Consider the following 20,083-nt stretch of genomic DNA (forward strand, 5'->3'; position numbering starts at 1 on the left):
TCATTGTTTCTAGGGCCTGTTATTAATTGCTGCTGACACTTATTTGACCCGTTGTCTTGCCTGTTTTGATTGTAAACTTAGAGTGGTGTGTTTGAATATATCCTACGATTCATCATTGATCTTGTATGGTCATCTACTGATTTTACAATTGTGTCCTCTGCGAACTGAATTATGGGTTAACCTGTGGGTTTTAATGTTGAAATCACCCGTTACACTTCATATAGGGCTTGAGGTTTGGGCTGGATCTGCAGCAGGGTTATGGACAGAGGGAGATTATCCTTCATATGACCTCAGTGGCTAGAGGATGATAAATAAAAGCAACAAAACCCTTTCCATATGCATACGATTGTACGATTCCGACAATATCATGAGCGTGTGTGAATTGTGATGAGATCAGGTCTTCACGAAAAGGTGAGAGTATCCTGCCCCTCCGGTGGCACCCATCACAAAACAGGGTAAAGGTAAGTCAATTGTTCACCTGAAAAACATCCAAGGAAGGTCTGCAGGAGGGTATAGTGTTTTAAAGGTTTGAGTCATGTCACCATGTAACTCATCTCAACAAATATATATCGGCCGATTTGTCTGGTTAATTTACTCAGCATTATGATCATGGTTTATTATACATACACACCATGCATCCTGTGTTGTGGTGGGGGCACGGGTGGCCCAGTCGTCTAAGGCGCCGCGATTCGCTGTGCAGAGTTGCGTCCCTTGGGAATGCCAGAAACCTATGATTGTGGGTTCGAATCCCGGTTCGCCCCGATTATGTTTCTAGGTTTGTAAGCACCATACCCGTGCTCGTGGGTTTCACCGAAGTGGTAAACATCTGAGACCTGCATCACTTTCCTCCAACGTTAAGCTGACACACCGTGTTATAACTGGAATACTGTTAAAAGCGGCGTTAAACCCAACTCACTCACTCAACTGTGTTGTGGTGTTACCGCCCAGTCACTAATACCGCTGATACCATTGTTTGAACCTACTCGCACAGGAAATAATGCGTTAGCCTACATATCAGGTGGGATTGTGATCCATAGCTATATCACTTACTGGTGAAAGATGCCTGGTTCATGTCCATCATGTAATGCCCACACATTTTGTTTGTGTTTTCAGATATGACTTTGACCCGACTATCCGCCACACTGTGTGGATCGTAGGATTTGCCGGAATATTTAATCCACTTGGTCTTCTTTTCCGACCTGCCTATCTTCAGCGTATTGCCGCCACGAAGTCACTCACCGACGCAAGAAGGTATGAACACATGTTTCCAGTTTCTTTTGCTTTCATAATATGATAATTGTATACTAACAGCATCATAACTGGAGTGGACTTCTGGCTACAGCCTTCAGACAGGAGCTACAGGCTCGTTAAAACATATCAACTCATAGCTTACAGTTTCTTAATGTTTTTGCAATATTAAGTGCCATTAAAACAACAGTGGTGGTGCGACATTACATTTTAATTCATTCATGCAGGGGTATTATACCATTTAAACATACATCCATACACTTATATGGATTTATATCATGCTAGTATCTAGTTATATCAGGAATGAATATTACTTTGACTGATGGTCGTGTACGAAGACAGCCTCATGTTATGATCAGGCTGATTTGTCTACCTTCCTTCACGTTGATGAACGTGCCATAACAACAGTACCGAATGTTTATGTTAAAGGGCGATGATACTTGGCCTTATCTGCAGTCCCTTATTCGGAATCCTTTGCGTCATCAGTGGCCTTGTGGCATATGGTTACTATGACTACAAGAGATGCGACCCTGTAGCATCCAATCAGATCGACAAAAGTGATCAGGTATTGGTTAAAGCAAAGGTTAAGCACCTTAGGGTTTAACATGAAATAGTACAGTCACAACAGCGTCAGTTCAGTGGGTCAGCACAATCGAATTTTTATTCAGTCATACATGGGCTGTAAATACTGAAAACCCTTTTATATATACACAAAGAAAAAAGTTAAGAACACCCCTATTTCTAAACCATGACAAATGTCAAAAAACATGTCATGGGATGACTGACCACAGGAGATGGGCAATACCAATGTCATCGGATAGAACAAACATTTGACAACAAATAAAAAAGATACTGGTGAGTTGTGATTGAAACTTACTGACAAAACCATCATGGTAACACAGGTACTGTTTTTGACCTTAGACAATATCTAAAAAATGTATGGAGCTGCAGGATTATGTAAACGAGTTACGTTAGATGTTTTTTGTGAAAATGTTTCTTAAAGTCTCTTCTTGACATGACACATGAAACAGATCTGTAGCGAGTATTATCACCACATGCCCGGATGACGCATTCCACCCTACGTCTCATGCCTCCAGTCAGATTTGGATCTGTTGATGGGTCAACAACAACCACTTCTGATGCAATGCTGCTTCCAATTGGCGTAAATCTTGTACAGGGGGATCTCGTGCCTGTCTGCGCCACCCCAGAATATCCCAAACATGTTCAAGGGGGTTCAAATCTAGGCTCATTGCTTTCCATGGTAATGTCGTTATTGCATTGGCCCTCATGTAATCCACGACTACATGCGAACGGTGAGGCCTGGCATTGTCATCCATGTACTGAGGTCGAGTAGCAAGAGGGTGGTTGTCAAAATGAGGAACGACGACTGGCCTCAAAACGTCGCGGATGTAGTGAGCTCCGGTTAAGATGCCCCTTATGGTGACCAAATCAAACCTGCAATCATGTGAGATACATAATAACTCGTCTAGGCCTCAGTCCTGCTGCTTTCAGCCGGTTGCTGATGGTTCTGGTGCTGAAACAACGACTGGGCAACCACATCTGTTTCAGACGAGTACTTGTTAAAAAGGGTTCTCGGCATATGGGACGAAGAAGGTCCCTGTCTTTGAGATGTGTCGTCACAGGAGGTCTTCCGGATCTGGGACGGTCCTGTACATTACCGGTTTGAGCATGTTTCTCAACTAAACGGCTTACGACAGGGTGATGATACCCCAAATTCCGACCAAAGACATTCCTGCGTTATGCATGCTGATTATTTGCCATCTTCTAGCGTTTGATAATCGCCTTCGTGCAATGAGCTTTCTTCATGCATGGATGATTACATCATCTCGAGGAAACACAATTCTTCACGCAATTATATATTTCATGACTGTTACACATATTGGGACCAAACAATAATGAAATATATGAGGGTGTGCTTAACCTGTTTCTTTGTGTATATGTTGAATAAAGAAGAACAGCATAAAGAATGGATCCACGTAGTTCTTTCGCAAATATTTAAAGATCTATGTTAATGTGTAGACTCGAAAATTGTTGCCAATGTTCACCGAAACTGTGACGATATATTTAAAACTGAGAAAGAAAGTGCTGAGTGAAACACATTTGACTTGCCCTCTTTCTCTTCCATTCACTCTCTCTCTATCTCTCTTCCCTAGGTATTACCTTTCATGACGATCGACATTTTCCGAAGCATGCCAGGAATGCCAGGACTGTTTCTTGCAGCACTCTACAGTGCGTCTCTCAGGTCAGTTTTGGTGACATGGGTTATAGGATCATAGCGACCTGCTACACGGCCACACAGAGGGTGTATGATGTCGTATTCACAGATGGATAAGCTTACAACGAATATATTTTACCACCTTGCTTATCACTTTTCATAATTTGAAAACAAATGGATATTGAGGTGCCAAAATGCCTGGGTATGATATTTCCTTTATTTAAAATTCAAGTATTGCATATAAAGTAAGATAATAATAAATAAAAGCAAAGTCCATTGTACGATTCCTACTACATCATAGGTATGTGTTTATGAAATAGTCATGATATCCGATGTTTGCAGAAAGGTGAGCGTATCCTGTAACGTGTAAATAAATAACCATATCCATGTAACCTGTATCTGTCTATCAGCGATATCTATGGCTGTCGGAATGTGCACACGTTAAGTGTACAACCACATACACTTTTACTTGACCTGGAATTAATAAACTTAATTACTGTTATTTTTCAGCTCATTATCATCAGGACTATCTGCCCTCGCGAATATAACATGGGAGGATTTCGTAAAACCACGTGTTTCTGCAATGTCGGAGTTCAAACAAATGGCTGTTGCCAAAGTCTCAGGTATAACAGAGTTAAACGAGTTATTGCTTCTGAATTATATTTTGAATTCAAGGACACACAGTCTGAGTTGGATGTTATGATCTGTTGTTGGAGATGCATGTTGCCAGACATGTTAATGTTCATTGAAACACATATTGTCTCTTTTGAGACGTTATGTATAGCAGGGCATCATTCATGACTTGTCACGGCCGGTCGCCCACAGGTGGCATCATTTCAACAAGACAACCATATTCGGATGGTGCATCCACGGAATTGATACCAAACTGCCACATTAACAGCTCGGACAATTTCTTGGTTGAGACCAATCAGTGGCAGGACCGTACTCAATTGATTGAGGGAGCACAACATCAGGCCTCTATGACCTGCCACACGCCCAGTGTCTCCATGTCACCGTCAGGCACACTTAGCTTGTTGTAGACAGCATCGGGGGTACAGAATACAAGATGGGACAGTATACTGTTCACAGACGAGTCTATGTTTTATTTGGACAGCAATGGTGGTTGTGCAAGGATCTATCGGTGTCCAGGATAACGTTTTTGCGAAGCTTGCATTACTCAACGTCGTGAGTTTGGGGGTGGAAGTTAAAAGGTATGGGGTTCATCACAACTCACAGGAGAACACAACTCATCATCGTTAATGGCAATTTGAATGACGTATGCCTCCAGGACGGCATCGTTAGATTGTGCAAATAAAGGGACGTAGCGTCACGTTGCAGCAGGATAATGCCCGCCCTCACGTTGCGGGTGTATTAACATACTTTTTGAGGCAGCATATCACTGCTATACTGCCGGATGACCACTCCCCCATAGAACATGTCTAAAATGAGATGGAACGACGCTTACAGCGGGACCAGAATTAGCTCATAACGCCATCTCATTCGTGCAGATCTTTGGTTGATATTTGGATTAACATCCCCCAGGCTGTTTTCCGTCATCTTGTGTGTGTAGTGCGCCGCCACCGCCTCGCCTATATGAACGCAAATAGTGGTCACACTCCATGTTGACATTGTTAATAGAGTGGTTACAGTACCCATCTTTTAGGGCGTGTCACTCTGTCTCCTGTTACCTGGTATGGGTTTGTCAATGAATTTGTTATGAGGAAACATTGATCAGACGAATAACCAAATATTATGTTGTTATGTTCAATAACATAGCATTTACATCACTTTATATGAAGCACAGTTACTTTTTCCATTAGTACATTAGCATATGTTTATGAATCACTTCATTTAACTAAAAGATGAGTGTATCCTGCCCCATCGTTGGCACCCGTCGCAAACACAAGTCAAATGTTCACCTGAAAAACAACATGTTCCTTACGTTCGGGCAACTTGGGATATAGACGTTCCCCACCTCTATCGTGCCACAATTGTAAATGTACACCTAAACGGTTGCTTCAGTCAAGGCATTATTTCCCTTATTTCTGTCGGTAGCATATTTTGATATACCTAAATGTTATGATCGCTCGTATGTCTGCTTCTTTTTTCAGTGGTGGCGTGGGGTGTTGCTATTTGTTGCGTGGCGATATGCGTGTCATCCATAAAATCCATCCCCCTACTTCAGGTGATAACAGGATAAAGCGCATTATTTTTCTCTCAACGTATTGAAGTAATATTGTTAAATAGTGTATTGATAATTAGTCCATCACTTTTTTCATCTTCCTACTCCAGGTGAAAAGGTTTCAGGGCCATTATCTGTCTGAGAGTGTTGAATTATATTTGATTTAATCATTTACATATTTTCATTTTTTTAAGTTTGGCTTTGAATAAAGACAAGGAGGAACTTTGTTTCAGATATATTACAGCGCCAACGCAATCATTGCTGGGCCAATGTTCGGCGTGTTCTACCTCGGTGCCATATTCCCGTTTGTCAATACAAGAGTATGTATACATTGCTGATTTGCCCACATCAATGCACCGAAACTGTAAATATGTGGTCAGCATACAGGTTCTAGTAAAACATGATTATAACATTGTTAGTTTCTGATGCATGATTACATCTACACAGTTTCTTGTTTATTGTTTGTTGTTTAACGCAATATTCCAGCTATATGACTCTGAAGACCAATTTTAATCCGGATCTTCTCGGGTGTCATCTACAGAGATAACAATTTATGTTTGCATGTATATTTACAAATCCTAACATATATAATGTTGATGCCATGTTTATCAAAGGTCATTTTCACCTTTGAGACTATTGTGAAAGACGGGTGTATCATTCATTGCCAGCTATTGTTTCACTTTTACTTTACGATCCTGAGAATTGGCAATTGTTGATTCTTAAGGAGTTGCCTTGATAAAGGTAAAGGTCTAGACAAAATGATTTTGAACTGGAATGTAATTGTAGTATTTTATGACTTTGCATGTTTTAGGATATGGTGGTGAAATGCTGGTTCTGTGTTTACAAGACCTAGTTTCTATATATCTTATGACATACTATTTCTCGTCTACTTCGCTTCTTTACATATTATGAAAGTAACCTAGACTGTGCCATCAATTAACACTTCATCTATCTCCAAATATCCCATAAATGTGGCACCGTGATTTTCTCCTAATTAGTCCTTTGTCGTCCTCTACTGTTTGGCAGTCTGGTATTCCGATAACCCTTGTATGGACAGCCGCGAGTAGGACACGCTTCCTTGCTGGACTATCATAATTACTCTGATATGCGATTCCTCTCTGTGTGATCACACATTCACAGAAGGTCGCGTTAAATGAACAGTGAGCAAACTTTGATCACCCAAACAAAATGAAGGAAGCATCGGTTCTTCGGCCAATCAGAGGTCGGATTTCTGAAAAAATAAACGTCATGTCTCAACTGCCTCGCTTCTGAATTTTCGATCTCAGCAAAACACAACTTTCAATCCCAAGTAAACCCTGTGGGAGTAGATGTCGTGACGATCAGAAACTATTCGAACTGCCCAAATACTAGTATATTCTTTTTTGAGATACAGATATCAGATATGCTTGTCTGAAGCCTTTTCTCAACCGTACTGAGAATGTATAAGCATTGAGGCTAATTGCTGATTAAAAAACGTCACCTGACTCAACCTCCTGGAGTTGTCCTCAGTTTGTGACGCAGAGGTATCTTATTTGGGTAAAGGATCTGATTTTCGTGAGATACTTTAATCAAGAGACACGAATGACGTACAGATCTGGCTCATCACCACATTCGTTTAATACATGAACCTCATGTTCACATTTTTTTCGAGCACCATGGTGTATTTCTACCTTTCAGGTTATCTCCGAGGTCTGTAGCTCATGTGCAAAATTGGTATTGACGTTGTTGCTGTACACTTTTGCAAAATTGAATACAACAAATATGTAAGCATGGCACAGTATGGTGTGTTCTGTGTTCCTGTTGCAGATGAGATATATACACTTTGCTTGACTGTCCATGCATCGCATATGTGGAGGACTAGAACGTTACCAAAATATGCATGTGTTCCTGTTTCTAATGACGAATTGAGTGGAAGAGTTTGTCTTAGAAATCTTACAGAATGTGTCTATCCTCTCTTGGACTGTCTTTGCTGCACTGATGGCTTGGCAGAAGGCTGAAAGTAAACTGAACATATCGAACATAAACTATCTTCAATTGTAACAACAGTCGGATTAAATCGGCTAGCTTAGCTTGTATTAATATATATAGTATCCATCCTCTCTCCCTAGAGCGCTTTTGTTGCACTGCTGGTTGGGATCAGCTTCCTGACGTGGCTGGTGGTAGGAGCTAGTATTTCCCCAGGGGTGAGGAAGACGCCCCCTCTACCACCTGGCCCGACTGATCACTGCCCGAATGTCAACCTCACTCTGCCATACACCATGACGACACTGAACTCAACCAGTGATGATCTGCACCAATATACGGGGTAACGCATTTTGCTATGTTAAACAAAGAAACAAACAATGTATACTCTGCAAAAATGTCACACACCGTTGTCATTGTCCTAGGTTCCACATGGCACACATGGAACTGTAGATGTTCATGGTGAAGGTCATCTGTTCTCAATGTCTTCTATTTCCACCATTCGAGTCCAAAACTGAATAGCACCGTCGTCCCATGGGAGCAATCAGATCCAGACTTGTGGCCTGGGGAATATTCACCCACCCTCCCTGTAGTGCTGCCAACATCCAGAGGTTCTGTGATTGTTTGCTGGCGTGCTCGCAGTAGTTGATCCAGTGCAAATATTCGATTGGGTTTAAATCTGGAGACGTGGAGGGTCATGGCAGGACATAACGTGAAAATGACGTTCGCTCGGAAGGACGTGTGGCCAAAGAATCTCACAGCTGAATATGATTCTCCTGTTTGCAGTCGGCCAATGGCGTTGTTGTGTTGGCTTCCGTGAGACGTGGCATGTTTCGCTGTTTACTTGCTGTAAGATTGTGATAGCATGCAAATGAAAACCAAACATTTTCATAGCCCAACAAGTGATATTGAACCTGCATATCAGATTGGTGTGTTTCAGCGCCAGGCTGTCATGTGGTTGGGGTTTTGCGATTTGTCCATCGTTTCACCTCATTTTAGCAGTATCTCATTCTTTCAAAACAAATCAATCCATGTCCATTCAGAAATGTCCAATTCATTTTTGGTATTAATTTTGTATGGATGTCGGCAACACTGACATATTTACGATTTTACTACCTGGATTTTGTTCTGCTGAGTATATATGATGGTTAATCCCTGAACAGAACTCAACCAGTGATGAATCTATGCCATTATACTGGGTAACGCTCTCGGCGATTTGCTTTGTTAAACAAACAAACAAACATACAATATATATGATGGTTAATACCTTTCACAATTTATACGTCAGCTGATTATGAGTAACATAAAAAAGTATCTTGAATTGTTGAGATTTTGTTTTGAAAAGAGTAATTACGTTTGTTATGATAATAAGTAGGATGAAGTCAAATACGTCTCCACCCTGAGAGGTATCACCTCATGAAATTCGCCCCTAATGATTACATATTCAATGTTTTCTTTCTGCCAGTCTGGTTATTAAACAATCTATGATTTCCTGCCAGGTCAGGTCTTGACGCCTTCTACAGCCTCTCTTACGTTCTGTACCATGTGTTTGGATTCCTCATCGTGCAGGTGGTGGGCGTTGTCCTCAGTCTGGCCACAGGTAAATGCCAATATGAACAACTAATATACTATCTTCACCCTTCCAGGCTGAATATCATTCTAGTCCTATACTGATATGTTTCATTTTATATACGTTCGTAGAACATATTCAATTGAACACCATATAAATTCGAAGGGAAAACGAATCAAAACATCGCTGTGAAACACACTTTTTGACTGAATACTGCAGGTGGAAACAAGGATGGAGTTAACCCTCTCTACGTCAGAAAATTCTTCTTCTGGAGGAGTGAGCCGGAAGAAGAACTTGTGATGGTCAGTATCATAAGCCAGAACCCTAGGTCGCAGAATTATAACCTTGTGAAATGGGTACCAACTACTCTACCTTATATGTACAATTCACCTAATCTGATCCTTCAGAGATGAAAATCAAGGAAACAAAGTTCTGTGAAATCGTATTCAGCTTCTTATGTAGACCTGTGCAAAGAAATTCAACAATACCAATCTGGATAACGGGATGATTTTGATTTTCTAATCGTGAATTCCATCGTCATGCTAGGAAATATACCGTTAGTACCAACTTATGACGTCTTCATTTCTCAACTGTTTAGGTACTTTAAATCATGTAACATGTATTCAAATTTCATGGAAAGCCACATTTCGCTTATGACTAAACTTTAAGGCTTCGTCATCTGGGGCCTGGTTAAGTCATTCCATATAAAGTCTATGGTAGACATCAATCAAACACCAAACGTAACGGATTGGATACTTTACTCAGGTTCTGCTACGTGTCATCGTATCCGAGGCTTCGGACGTAGTACATTCTGTCAGTAACTGGTTCGTCTGGTTATTCGAGTATTTCCAGGGCTTTATTTTAATATTGCTCACTGCAGCAACAACAAACAAATAAATGACTAGCATGTGACCCATGCATCCTGTCCTAATACCAGGGACTTTATGTTGGCTCGTAGTTATGAACCTAGGCTTCAACATGTGCTTCTCTGTTTTTCTTTCAGACTTCAGGAAGGTTTGCTGACACATCAGATGCCCCGGTGAAAGGACCAAGTGGCTCAAACGATGAGGAACAAACAGAATCGTTCATCACCGAGAACCGAGTTTTATGATTATTGGAATTAATTTTCATATTATTTACACATAAGGGCACGGGATCCGCATTCTCTTTACTTTTCTCAGCATTTGTATATCATATTCAAGTAATTAAGATAATACTTAGTCGTTACTCTACTTTTCTAACATCCTCTTTCAAACATAATTATGTTTAATTCACCTGTATTCACAGAAGGTTTCGCTGCGTATATTTAGCTTATAATTATACCATCAACCAAATGTATTTTATATATTATTATTAGTTGTAGTAGTATGTACGGATTAAAATAAAAATAAAAATGCAGCAAAGAGGGTTTGGTTGATCCTGGCACAGACAGGCTGGTTAGGCTCATCATCAGTTCATGGCCTTTGCCCCCTCTACACGCAGCCCAAACAGCGAATGGGACTTCTCCCAGGAAGCGCTGCCTAATCAAACCAACCCACAACTTTTCGGAGAATGTGATGACTCCCCAACTCTGCAGCCTTCTGCATTACCCAGATTGTCAGAAGGGCTGTATTCCTTGTAGCAAACCCGGGTATTCTCCCAATGTCAGTCAACAGATTGGGGTACCAAACCTAAGACACCGACGACAGTGGCTTGACAGAACGGAGACCCTGAGGCCTGGAGAAAATCGGGAAAAATCCAACCCGCCTGTCGAGTTTCAAGACGTTGTCACAATTTTTGATTTTCAGCTTCCATACGTATTTTGGAAAGTCATGGCTTGACAGAACGGAGCCCCTGAGGTGAGGTGAATGGGGTTTAACGTCGTGTCCAAGATTATTGCACTTATATAGCGACGTGCATGCACGTGTATGTGTGAGTGTGCGTGTGCGTGTGCGTGTGCGTGTGCGTGTGTGTGGCTGCTTGTACTAGTCCGGACTGATGCCGATTTATAGTGCTAGCTCACTGAGATACCATGCCGCAGTTTAATAGAGGTTATCACGCGAGTGTGTTTGGGAATGGTAAATATCCTGCATTAGGAATAAACATTGTATTTAGCGAGCCTTGGCGAGCTAAATACATAGTGTTTATTCCTAATACAGGATATTTACCATCCCCAAACACACAAGCGTGATAACCTCTTTATCATATAATGTCATTCTTTAATTCTGTTCTTCAAAATCGCTTTCCCTCTCTCACAAACATTACCGAAACATTGCGAGTTTTCCTGGAATGCGCGCATTAATATTTATTACGTCACATGGTAAGTGATGTGTCAATCGGACAGTGACAGTAGCCAATATAGTTACAACTGAAATCTCTTTCTTATACAGTGGCGAAGCAACTTATTCGCAAAACAACAATTGTTTTTAATTGCCTTTCGCGGCAACCATCGGTCTGCCTGCTAGAGTAACTGCCCTTTGTCAAAGGGAAGTTACTCTAACCCTAGTCTATGAGACGTCACGGCCACTGTCAGACTTTGTTGACAGTCGGTCTGTCCTGTCATAACGTTAAGAAGTGTAGTCAGATGTACACAAAGCGACAAAACGAAACAGGGAAACAATTCAAACATATTTCGGCCAAATCCAACTATTTTAATTTGTGGAGAAAGGTTCAAGCAGCAGGTCTACAAGCACAGATATGGCTACTGATCCCGCTTGGCTAGGCCTCGTGCCCTCTCAAAATTGTGTCGAAATTTATATCTCCAAAGTTGCCAAAACGTATAAAATGCCTTAGCTACGTCACAGTAAGACACTGATTTTTAGTATATTAGACTGTTCTTTTGATAATGAAAGCAATTATCTCTGTAGTTTATCCAGATTCCCGGTGGTTAAATCTGACTCGATCGCCGAATAACGAGGGCGACGCCATGTTTGTTTATAAACAGTGAAAGTAGTCCCTACTTGACCTGTGATATTTGCATCTCTTTCCGCATATGACCCCAACGGATATCGTTTTTATCCGTTGGCTTTATCCTGCCGAGAAACCTACCCATTATATGATAAACATGAATACCTCAGTCAGACATAATATACTGACTCTGAGCCGACCAGTCCTTGTTTTAGCCCCTTAATGCCGAGCGCCAGACAGCGTAACAACAAGTACCATCTTTTAACGTCTTTTGGTATGACGCGGCTGCATGGGGATCGAACCCCGGACCTTCCGCTCTCCTGGCAGACGCTCTACCACTAGACCACGGAGGCGGTTGAGCCCCTGAGGCCTGGAGTGAGAGTGAGTGAGTTGGGTTTAACGCCGCTTTTAACAGTATTCCAGTTATATCGCGGCGTGTCAGCTTAATGTGGGAGGAAAGACCGAAGTGATGCAGGTCTCAGACGTTTACCACTTCGGTGAAACCCACGAGAACGGGTATGGTGCTGACAAACCTGGAAACATAATCGGGGCGAACCGGGATTCGAACCCACAATCATAGGGTTCTGGCGTGCCCAAAGGACGCAACTCTGCACAGCGAATCGCGGCGCCACAGACGACTGGGCCACCCGTGCTCCCCCCTGAGGCCTGGAGAAAATCGGGGAAAATCCAAAGTTTTAGTGCCAACGCAGGTGTCATGTTAAACAAACGTAGAAATGCAGTCAGTTTCTCAGTAAATCAAATGATACTTGGTCTGGGAGATTGACAGACCTTAAAAACTAACAGTGTTTCATGTCACAGATCGCATGCTATCGTTACACCGGGTGTACAAAACACTCAAAGTGGATACAAATTTAGATGAGCCTCCAGAATTAAAGCTACATAATAGCCAAATGTGTGAATGTTTCAATTTTAACTCCTATGCCTAAATTAGTGACTGTACGTCTATAACATCTATAAACACACTGATAAACCTCTGATGACGTCATCATGTTGTTGACCACAATACCATAACCTGTTTGTTAGACCTCGGCGATGTCCTGTTTGAGATCATTAGCTATCGGTACTAGCTTTGATACTTACAGAAGGCTTCGAAATGATTTCAAGAAGCTATTTTTCAGGAAAATGAAGTTTAATTTTAGCAACAAAGAACTGTTTAATAAATTCAAGAAAGGATCCCTGGTATGTTTGGGGGGGGGGGGGGGGGGGGGGGGGGAATGGAATCCTTAACCCCCTGGATGCCAGAGGGACATATATGTCCTTCCTCTACAACCCTCACTTTGAAGTCGAATAATATTCAACATACATCATGCACACTAATACACATCACAGTTTTGAATAAGGTGGGAGATTCCCTGTTCTGTGATATTATTCATTGGCTCTTTAGGCCAAGCAAAAGTACAAAAAATGACCTCTGAAAATTAGGTACTTCGTAAATGTCGCCATGTTTTACACATTACTAAATCACCACTCGCCGCGTTATTTACAGCATGTTCTGGAATCTAAATTTCGGATATTTACTCCGAGAAATGAATTTCAAAAATAGCATATTAGTGATCACGGGTATCTGTCCTTTATGAAATCACCAATGATCATTCAAAAACGTCTCCGATAACCATAGAATTGTTTAGAATGTTTTGGAAAATACGCAAACACGAACGCCGAAGTGAACTTTCCGCCATATTGGATAGTGTTTACAAAATCACGTTTCATGTACACCGGTTATGAGGCGCCTGTAACATCCCGTATATTCCAAACTTTGCTGCGATACACACATCCTTGAATTCCTCATACATTTTAGAATCGAATGAACAATGGTCTTTGTCACAAATACGAAGTGGCTGGATGAAATCAAGCAATATAAGTCAGGTGTGAAAACGAACGCTGTGCTCGAAACACTGCACTTGTTTGAAGTGTAAACAAAGCAAAATACAGATTTTACACACTGTAGCATTTTCTCCTATTTTGAGCTATCCATTCGTCTATTCGTTCAAAATATTGGCTCCACATTTGCAGAATGGTCATGGGAAGAGAATCGTAGGAAGAAATAGGGAATTTAAAATAGATACATTGACAACTTCTGTTGAAAATATCAAATCAATGCAAAGTTACCGTCCTGTGTGACGCCATGACTGACGCAAAATCACGCACAACGACAACGGTATTTATCGGAATTTCTGACTATTTCGGTTTGTTTCAATGAAAATTATAACAACAAATAACAGTACATAGATTGTCAGAATGTTTCTGATTACTTACATGTCACATTTATGTAAATACGATGTAAATACGTACTGTTGACAGTGAACACGCCATTTTGTAAAATTCGGTCACAGGTAGTGATGTCATACGTCAACATTGTTGTACATATTTGGTAATTTCTTTGAGGTGAAGGTCTTTGAATGAGAGTGCACACGATCATTGTACCATGCTGTTTACAGTTTCAGTTATGATGCAGATTTTGCATATCTTTTATACATTTTTTCACACAATTAGATTCTAATTTCACTTTGGACATTTGTCAATGTTAAAAATGATATCATACGTAAATATCGGCCACAACATGTATGAAGGAACCTTGATAATCTCCTGTTTGTTTGAACATTAATTACATAACAATTGATAGGTTTTTAGTGTCGCATACGATATTTCTTTCCTTTGGACAAGTGTTACAAGAAGTGTAAATGTAACTGCAGCATGTACGCATTTCTTGGGATGTGCAATAGTCAATATTTTAAGTTCATATTAGCAATGTCCATGAATAGCCGTTTCATTTTATTTTATAACTAAAACTGAATATATTACTTTTACAAAAAAAAAATCGGTAAAATATATGCACACATTTCTGAAAGAACTGTCTTGGTCTTGGAACTGTTTTTGATGTCGTTTGATACACAGAACAGTGATATCTAACGATTCGCCAGGTGCGCGATAGTCACACACATTTTACGAATTATTCCTCTCGTTTTCCATTATATAATCAATGGGTTCATTCTTTTTTCAATATTGTGATCACGGGATATTAAACTGTTTACTTAATTTCTCCAGAAATCTTAAAATGTATAAAATAAAATCCATGCCAGATACCCCGTTGGTTCAACCTTATACGATTATCCTATATCCTATTCTATACCAATATGATAGTGCTTTCTTCGTATCTTTTATTGTTTCATTCTGAGACGAGATGAAGAGAAATACTAACATGATAATGAACAAATATACGTCCAATACTGAATATAATTTTGTTTGTTTTGAAATATTCTTTTGTGAATTTCATAACGTTAATTGATGCCAAACAGGTGCGTGTCCTGTCCAATTAAGATACACGACAAACTATCTAATTGTTTACATATTCAAGACATTATTTACTTGGTGAAAGCAGTAATTTTATGTTGTGTCGAAAAAGCGTCAAATTCCGTTTTACACATCGAGATTTTCCAAACCATGAACGAAAATTATGGGAGATATATATAAATCAAAATACCAGTGTCGTCTTTCTCCGACGTTATCAAAGACATAAAACCAGCCATGACGTCAAAAGGAATGGTGTTATTTTGGGGTATGTCATTACATTTGATGATAAAGCTAGTGCTCCATTAATAATGGTGCACCATAAGTCAAATTACACTTACACACTCAGGAGAATGTTGGAATATAAGGACTAAGTTATAGGTTAGATAGGGCCATCCATTTTTCTATTACCTCTTTTTTATGAAGTACGATTTCATCATTTCTTGTGGGTTTTATTTATAGGAAAACGTAAACAGTTTCAATATCGATATTTGTGTTGGAATAGTTTGGTTCCTCGAGAACGAAACACAACGAAAATACATTGTCCTTACCCACAGCTAATTCTCACCAATTGACCTGAGTTACAATAACCTAGTGCTAAGCACAGCGGAGTTATGCCCCCTTTTCTTTGTACGCGTGTAACCTCTCGGTCGCCTTTTGACGTCATAGAGAAAAATCAGTTTTCGTCATTTACGGCATGCTATTTTTGGCATTGAATGTATGTCGTTACACATACGCATATAACTCCATTTGATATATAGTTATGTCGTTCAGATATTAGGCAGTATTTTGTTCGCAGACAGTTTCCGTAAAGCTTCGAAATAAAAAAAAATCGTCGCACAGTACTTTTATCGATGTACGATAAAAAGCTGAGAAATTTACTGTTTTTCAACGCAGAATAAATTCTCGGACAACACTTAGAAGCGTATTTCTTTCAAACCGGTTTAATATTTGCAGTTAACTTAACACCATCAAATAGGAAATTTAATATTCTCCACCTCTGCGTAATTTTATAGCCAGAGGTAGATCCAGTGCCGCGTGAGCGCAATTCTCGCACAAACTTCACTTTTCCGATCTTAGGAAAATGTGCGTCAGAAAAAAAACTCGGCATCCAGAGGGTTAAAGGAGGGTGAAGCATTCGTAAAATCACCATGAATATATCCGTTGAACAGCGGTGTAACCATTTTTATATTATTCTGTATATCAGGGACACTGTATTTTGATTATTCAACTATGATTTACATTAATTTGTATCTCCATCTGACAGAACATTTTAGGAAGAAATATATTCTTGTTTGAAGGTGTTGAAATCAAAAAGGACTCCTGGACCTGATGGTCTTCAATGCGAATGGCTGCAAGTAACAAAGAACTGTACACCAACTCGAAGAAAACTGCTTAATAAACTGTTTTATCATATAATGGATAGGTTTCTCGGCAGGATAAAGCCAACGGATAAAAACGATTTCCGTTGGGGTCATATGCGGAAAGAGATGCAAATATCACAGGTCAAGTAGGGACTACTTTCACTGTTTATAAACAAACATGGCGTCGCACACGTCATTCGGCGATCGAGTCAGAATTAACCATCGGGAATCTGGATAAACTACAGGGATAATTGCTATCATTATCAAAAGAACAGTCTAATATACTGAAAACCTGTGTCTAACTGTGACGCAGCTAAGGCATTTTATAAGTTTTGGCAACTTTGGAGATATAAATTTCGAAACAATTTTGCGAGGGCACCAGGCGTAGCCAAGCGGGATCAGTAGCCATATCTGTGCTTGTAGACCTCTGCGGCTTGAAACCTTCTCAACAAATTAAAATAGTTGGATTTGGCCGAAATATGTTTGAATTGTTACCTTGTTTCGTTTTGTCGCTATGTGAACATCTGACTACACTTCTTATCGTTATGACAGGACAGACCGACTGTCAACAACGTTTGACCGTGGCCGTGACATCTCATAGACTAGGGTTAGAGTAGCTTCCCTTTGACAAAGGGCAGTTACTCTAGCGGACAGACCGATGGATTGCCGCAAAAGGCAATTAAAAACAATTGTTGTTTTGCGAATAAGTTGCTTCGCCACTGTATAAGAAAGAGATTTCAGTTGGAACTATATTGGCTACTGTCACTGTCTGACTGACACATCACTTACACTGTGACGTAATAAATATTAATGCGCGCATTGCAAGAAAACTCGCAATGTTTCGGTAATGTTTGTGAGAGAGGGAAAGCGATTTTGAAGCACAGAATTAAAGAATGACATTATATGATAAAGAGGTTATCACGCTTGTGTGTTTGGGGATGGTAAATATCCTGTATTAGGAATAAACACTATGTATTTCGCTCGCCAAGGCTCGCTAAATACAATGTTTATTCCTAACGCAGGATATTTACCATCCCCAAACACACTCGCGTGATAACCTCTATTGACCATCTACATTCCCTCCCCAGTGGGGAAACAGTATTATTTGCCGACTGCACAAGGCAGGAAATATCAAAGAGCCTAATAGTAATAGAGGAATATCCCTTATTGACTCATTTTGTAAAATACTGTGTTGTATTCAAGAAAAGACGGGAGTTGTGGTGTGATGTTATGATAAAGAACATGTTATCTGAAATGCAAGCCAGTTTTTCGGCCAAAATGTTGACCAGATTTGCAGGCCATGATCCAAAAATATTTATCTGAAAAAAGGGGAAGATACGGAAGCCTTTTAGGGCCATTTGTTTTTAAAAAAAATTTCGATAGTATCTTGAAATTTCAACTTAGTATCTTGAAATTTCAACTTAATATCTTGAAATTTCAACTTAGTATCTTAAAATTTCAACTTAGAATCTTGAAATTTCAAGATAGTATTGAAAAAAACAAAAAAACAAATGGCCCTAAAAGGCTTCCGTAGGAAGATTTTATTTAGTTTTTATCGATTTTGCAAATGCATTTGATCTTGTCAATGATAAGGTTCTATTCCAGAGGTTTATTAATATTGGTATCAGGAGGGCAAAATTTCTAAATTTTGTTGTATTAATTCTTATCTATCTTCTTGTGTTAGAACAGGCAATGGATTAACTGATTACATTGGGTGTAATATTGACATCCGCCAGGGTTGCACTTTACACCACCAATAATAACCATTTTATAAAACAGTTGTTTAATATGTTGGATATAAATGGTGTAAATGGTATCTTCGTCTCCTCCGACTACCCCAGTGTTTCAGCTCTTTGATGTGCAGTTGATGTACACTGTATCTAGAGTATCTGGCAATTCAATTAGAAAGGACAATTAATGTAGTTGAAGATTTTTGTGTTAGTACTGGTATGAGACTATATCTGAGTAAGACAAAGTAGATATTGGTATTGCGGAAAGGTGGTCGACTCCGCTCTTATGAAAAGTGGTGTCATAAAGGACAAAACATTGCTCCTACACTCTCATGGTCTAAGGCACAAAGCTGTGTTACTCATGGAATTCTTTATACACGTTTAAATATTTCTTGGAACAAATAGATGTTTAAGAGAATTTCAAGGTGGTTCCCAGAAAAGAGAAAATAGTGCAAAGTTTCGCACAATACCGCATAGCGAATATAGACAGTTTAGACAAATAACAGCCGCTGGATAATTCAAGATACTGTTCCATACACCACTTTTCAGGAACTAGTTTTTTTTATCAACGACGGCCCAGGAATACACCACACCTGGGAGAATTCCTTTCACAACTGTTTTTACGACAAGGGAGAATTCCTTTCACAACTATTTTTACGACAAGGAAGAATTCCTTTCACAAAATTTCACAAAACACCTTTGCTAAGTCACGTTGGTCTGGGTCATTGTCATTTTTCCTAATATATATTTATCTTTCTATTCAGGGGCCATCGTAACGCAGCTACTTGCAAGTCATCCCGCATGCTTGGAGACTTTCTACTTTTGACTGTATTTATCATATTTGAATAAAACATTCAACCCCAGAATATACTGTCCTTATAATGTCAGAGTTATCCGACTCACATACATCAACTGCCTTACATCCCCAGCTGTTTGTAAGTGGAATTTTCATATATTTCAGCTGTGAAAAAGCAGCTGTATGGTATTATTTGCATGGAGATGTGTGTTTCAGAAGGCACAGTGGAGATGTGTGTTCAGGTGGACTCAGGAGATATGTGTGTTTAGGGCCCAGACATTTATTATAAGCAGGGTCAGAGGGAATCAGGGAAGGGACTTAAAAAACTCATATTTGGGGAGGGTCATGAAAAAATGGACATTTTATTATAAAATAATAAGTGCATTTGCATGTTGTCTTTTCAGGGGGATCATGTGAATAATTTAGGGAGGGTCATCCAAAAATATGGTTAGCATTAGGGGAGGGTCATATGACTAGCATCAGGGGAAGGTCATTATTTAGAGTACACTGGTGGCTCAGAAACCTCTAAACGCACACACACAGAGTAATAATTAAATGACCGGTCCCTTAGGTAATCACAGTGGAAATGTGTCTTCACATAGCAGACGAAGTAATGCATAACATCTGACATCATCAGATGCCGGTCGTCCATTCATATGTTTTTAGCTTTGTCACATCTGTCATTTTTGGTTGGTCACATCAAACCTTGCTCACAAACATTAAATGTTATGCATTGAGAATACTAAATGAACTATATTTGGCATACATCTCCCTGATAATACAGTAAATTGCCAAGTAAA

At 39.8% G+C, this 20,083-nt stretch overlaps 1 protein-coding gene across 1 annotated transcript in view; it reads left to right on the top strand.

The window, feature by feature from the left end:
• Positions 1-10,596, top strand: part of LOC124114351 (sodium-coupled monocarboxylate transporter 1-like) — a 53,823-nt gene extending 43,227 nt beyond the window's left edge. Inside the window, exons 8-17 of the mRNA XM_046474866.2 lie at positions 1,114-1,251; positions 1,678-1,813; positions 3,423-3,511; positions 3,995-4,107; positions 5,596-5,669; positions 5,900-5,986; positions 7,775-7,971; positions 9,128-9,228; positions 9,418-9,500; positions 10,202-10,596. Coding sequence (XP_046330822.2) covers positions 1,114-1,251; positions 1,678-1,813; positions 3,423-3,511; positions 3,995-4,107; positions 5,596-5,669; positions 5,900-5,986; positions 7,775-7,971; positions 9,128-9,228; positions 9,418-9,500; positions 10,202-10,309 — 1,126 coding nt within the window. The 3' untranslated portion in view covers positions 10,310-10,596. The remainder of the gene's footprint in view (positions 1-1,113; positions 1,252-1,677; positions 1,814-3,422; positions 3,512-3,994; positions 4,108-5,595; positions 5,670-5,899; positions 5,987-7,774; positions 7,972-9,127; positions 9,229-9,417; positions 9,501-10,201) is intronic.
• The last annotated feature ends 9,487 nt before the right edge of the window (positions 10,597-20,083 follow it).

This window comes from Haliotis rufescens, unplaced genomic scaffold (assembly GCF_023055435.1).
Source record: "Haliotis rufescens isolate VD_foot unplaced genomic scaffold, xgHalRufe1.0.p SCAF_2, whole genome shotgun sequence".
NCBI classification, from domain to species: Eukaryota; Metazoa; Mollusca; class Gastropoda; order Lepetellida; family Haliotidae; genus Haliotis; species Haliotis rufescens.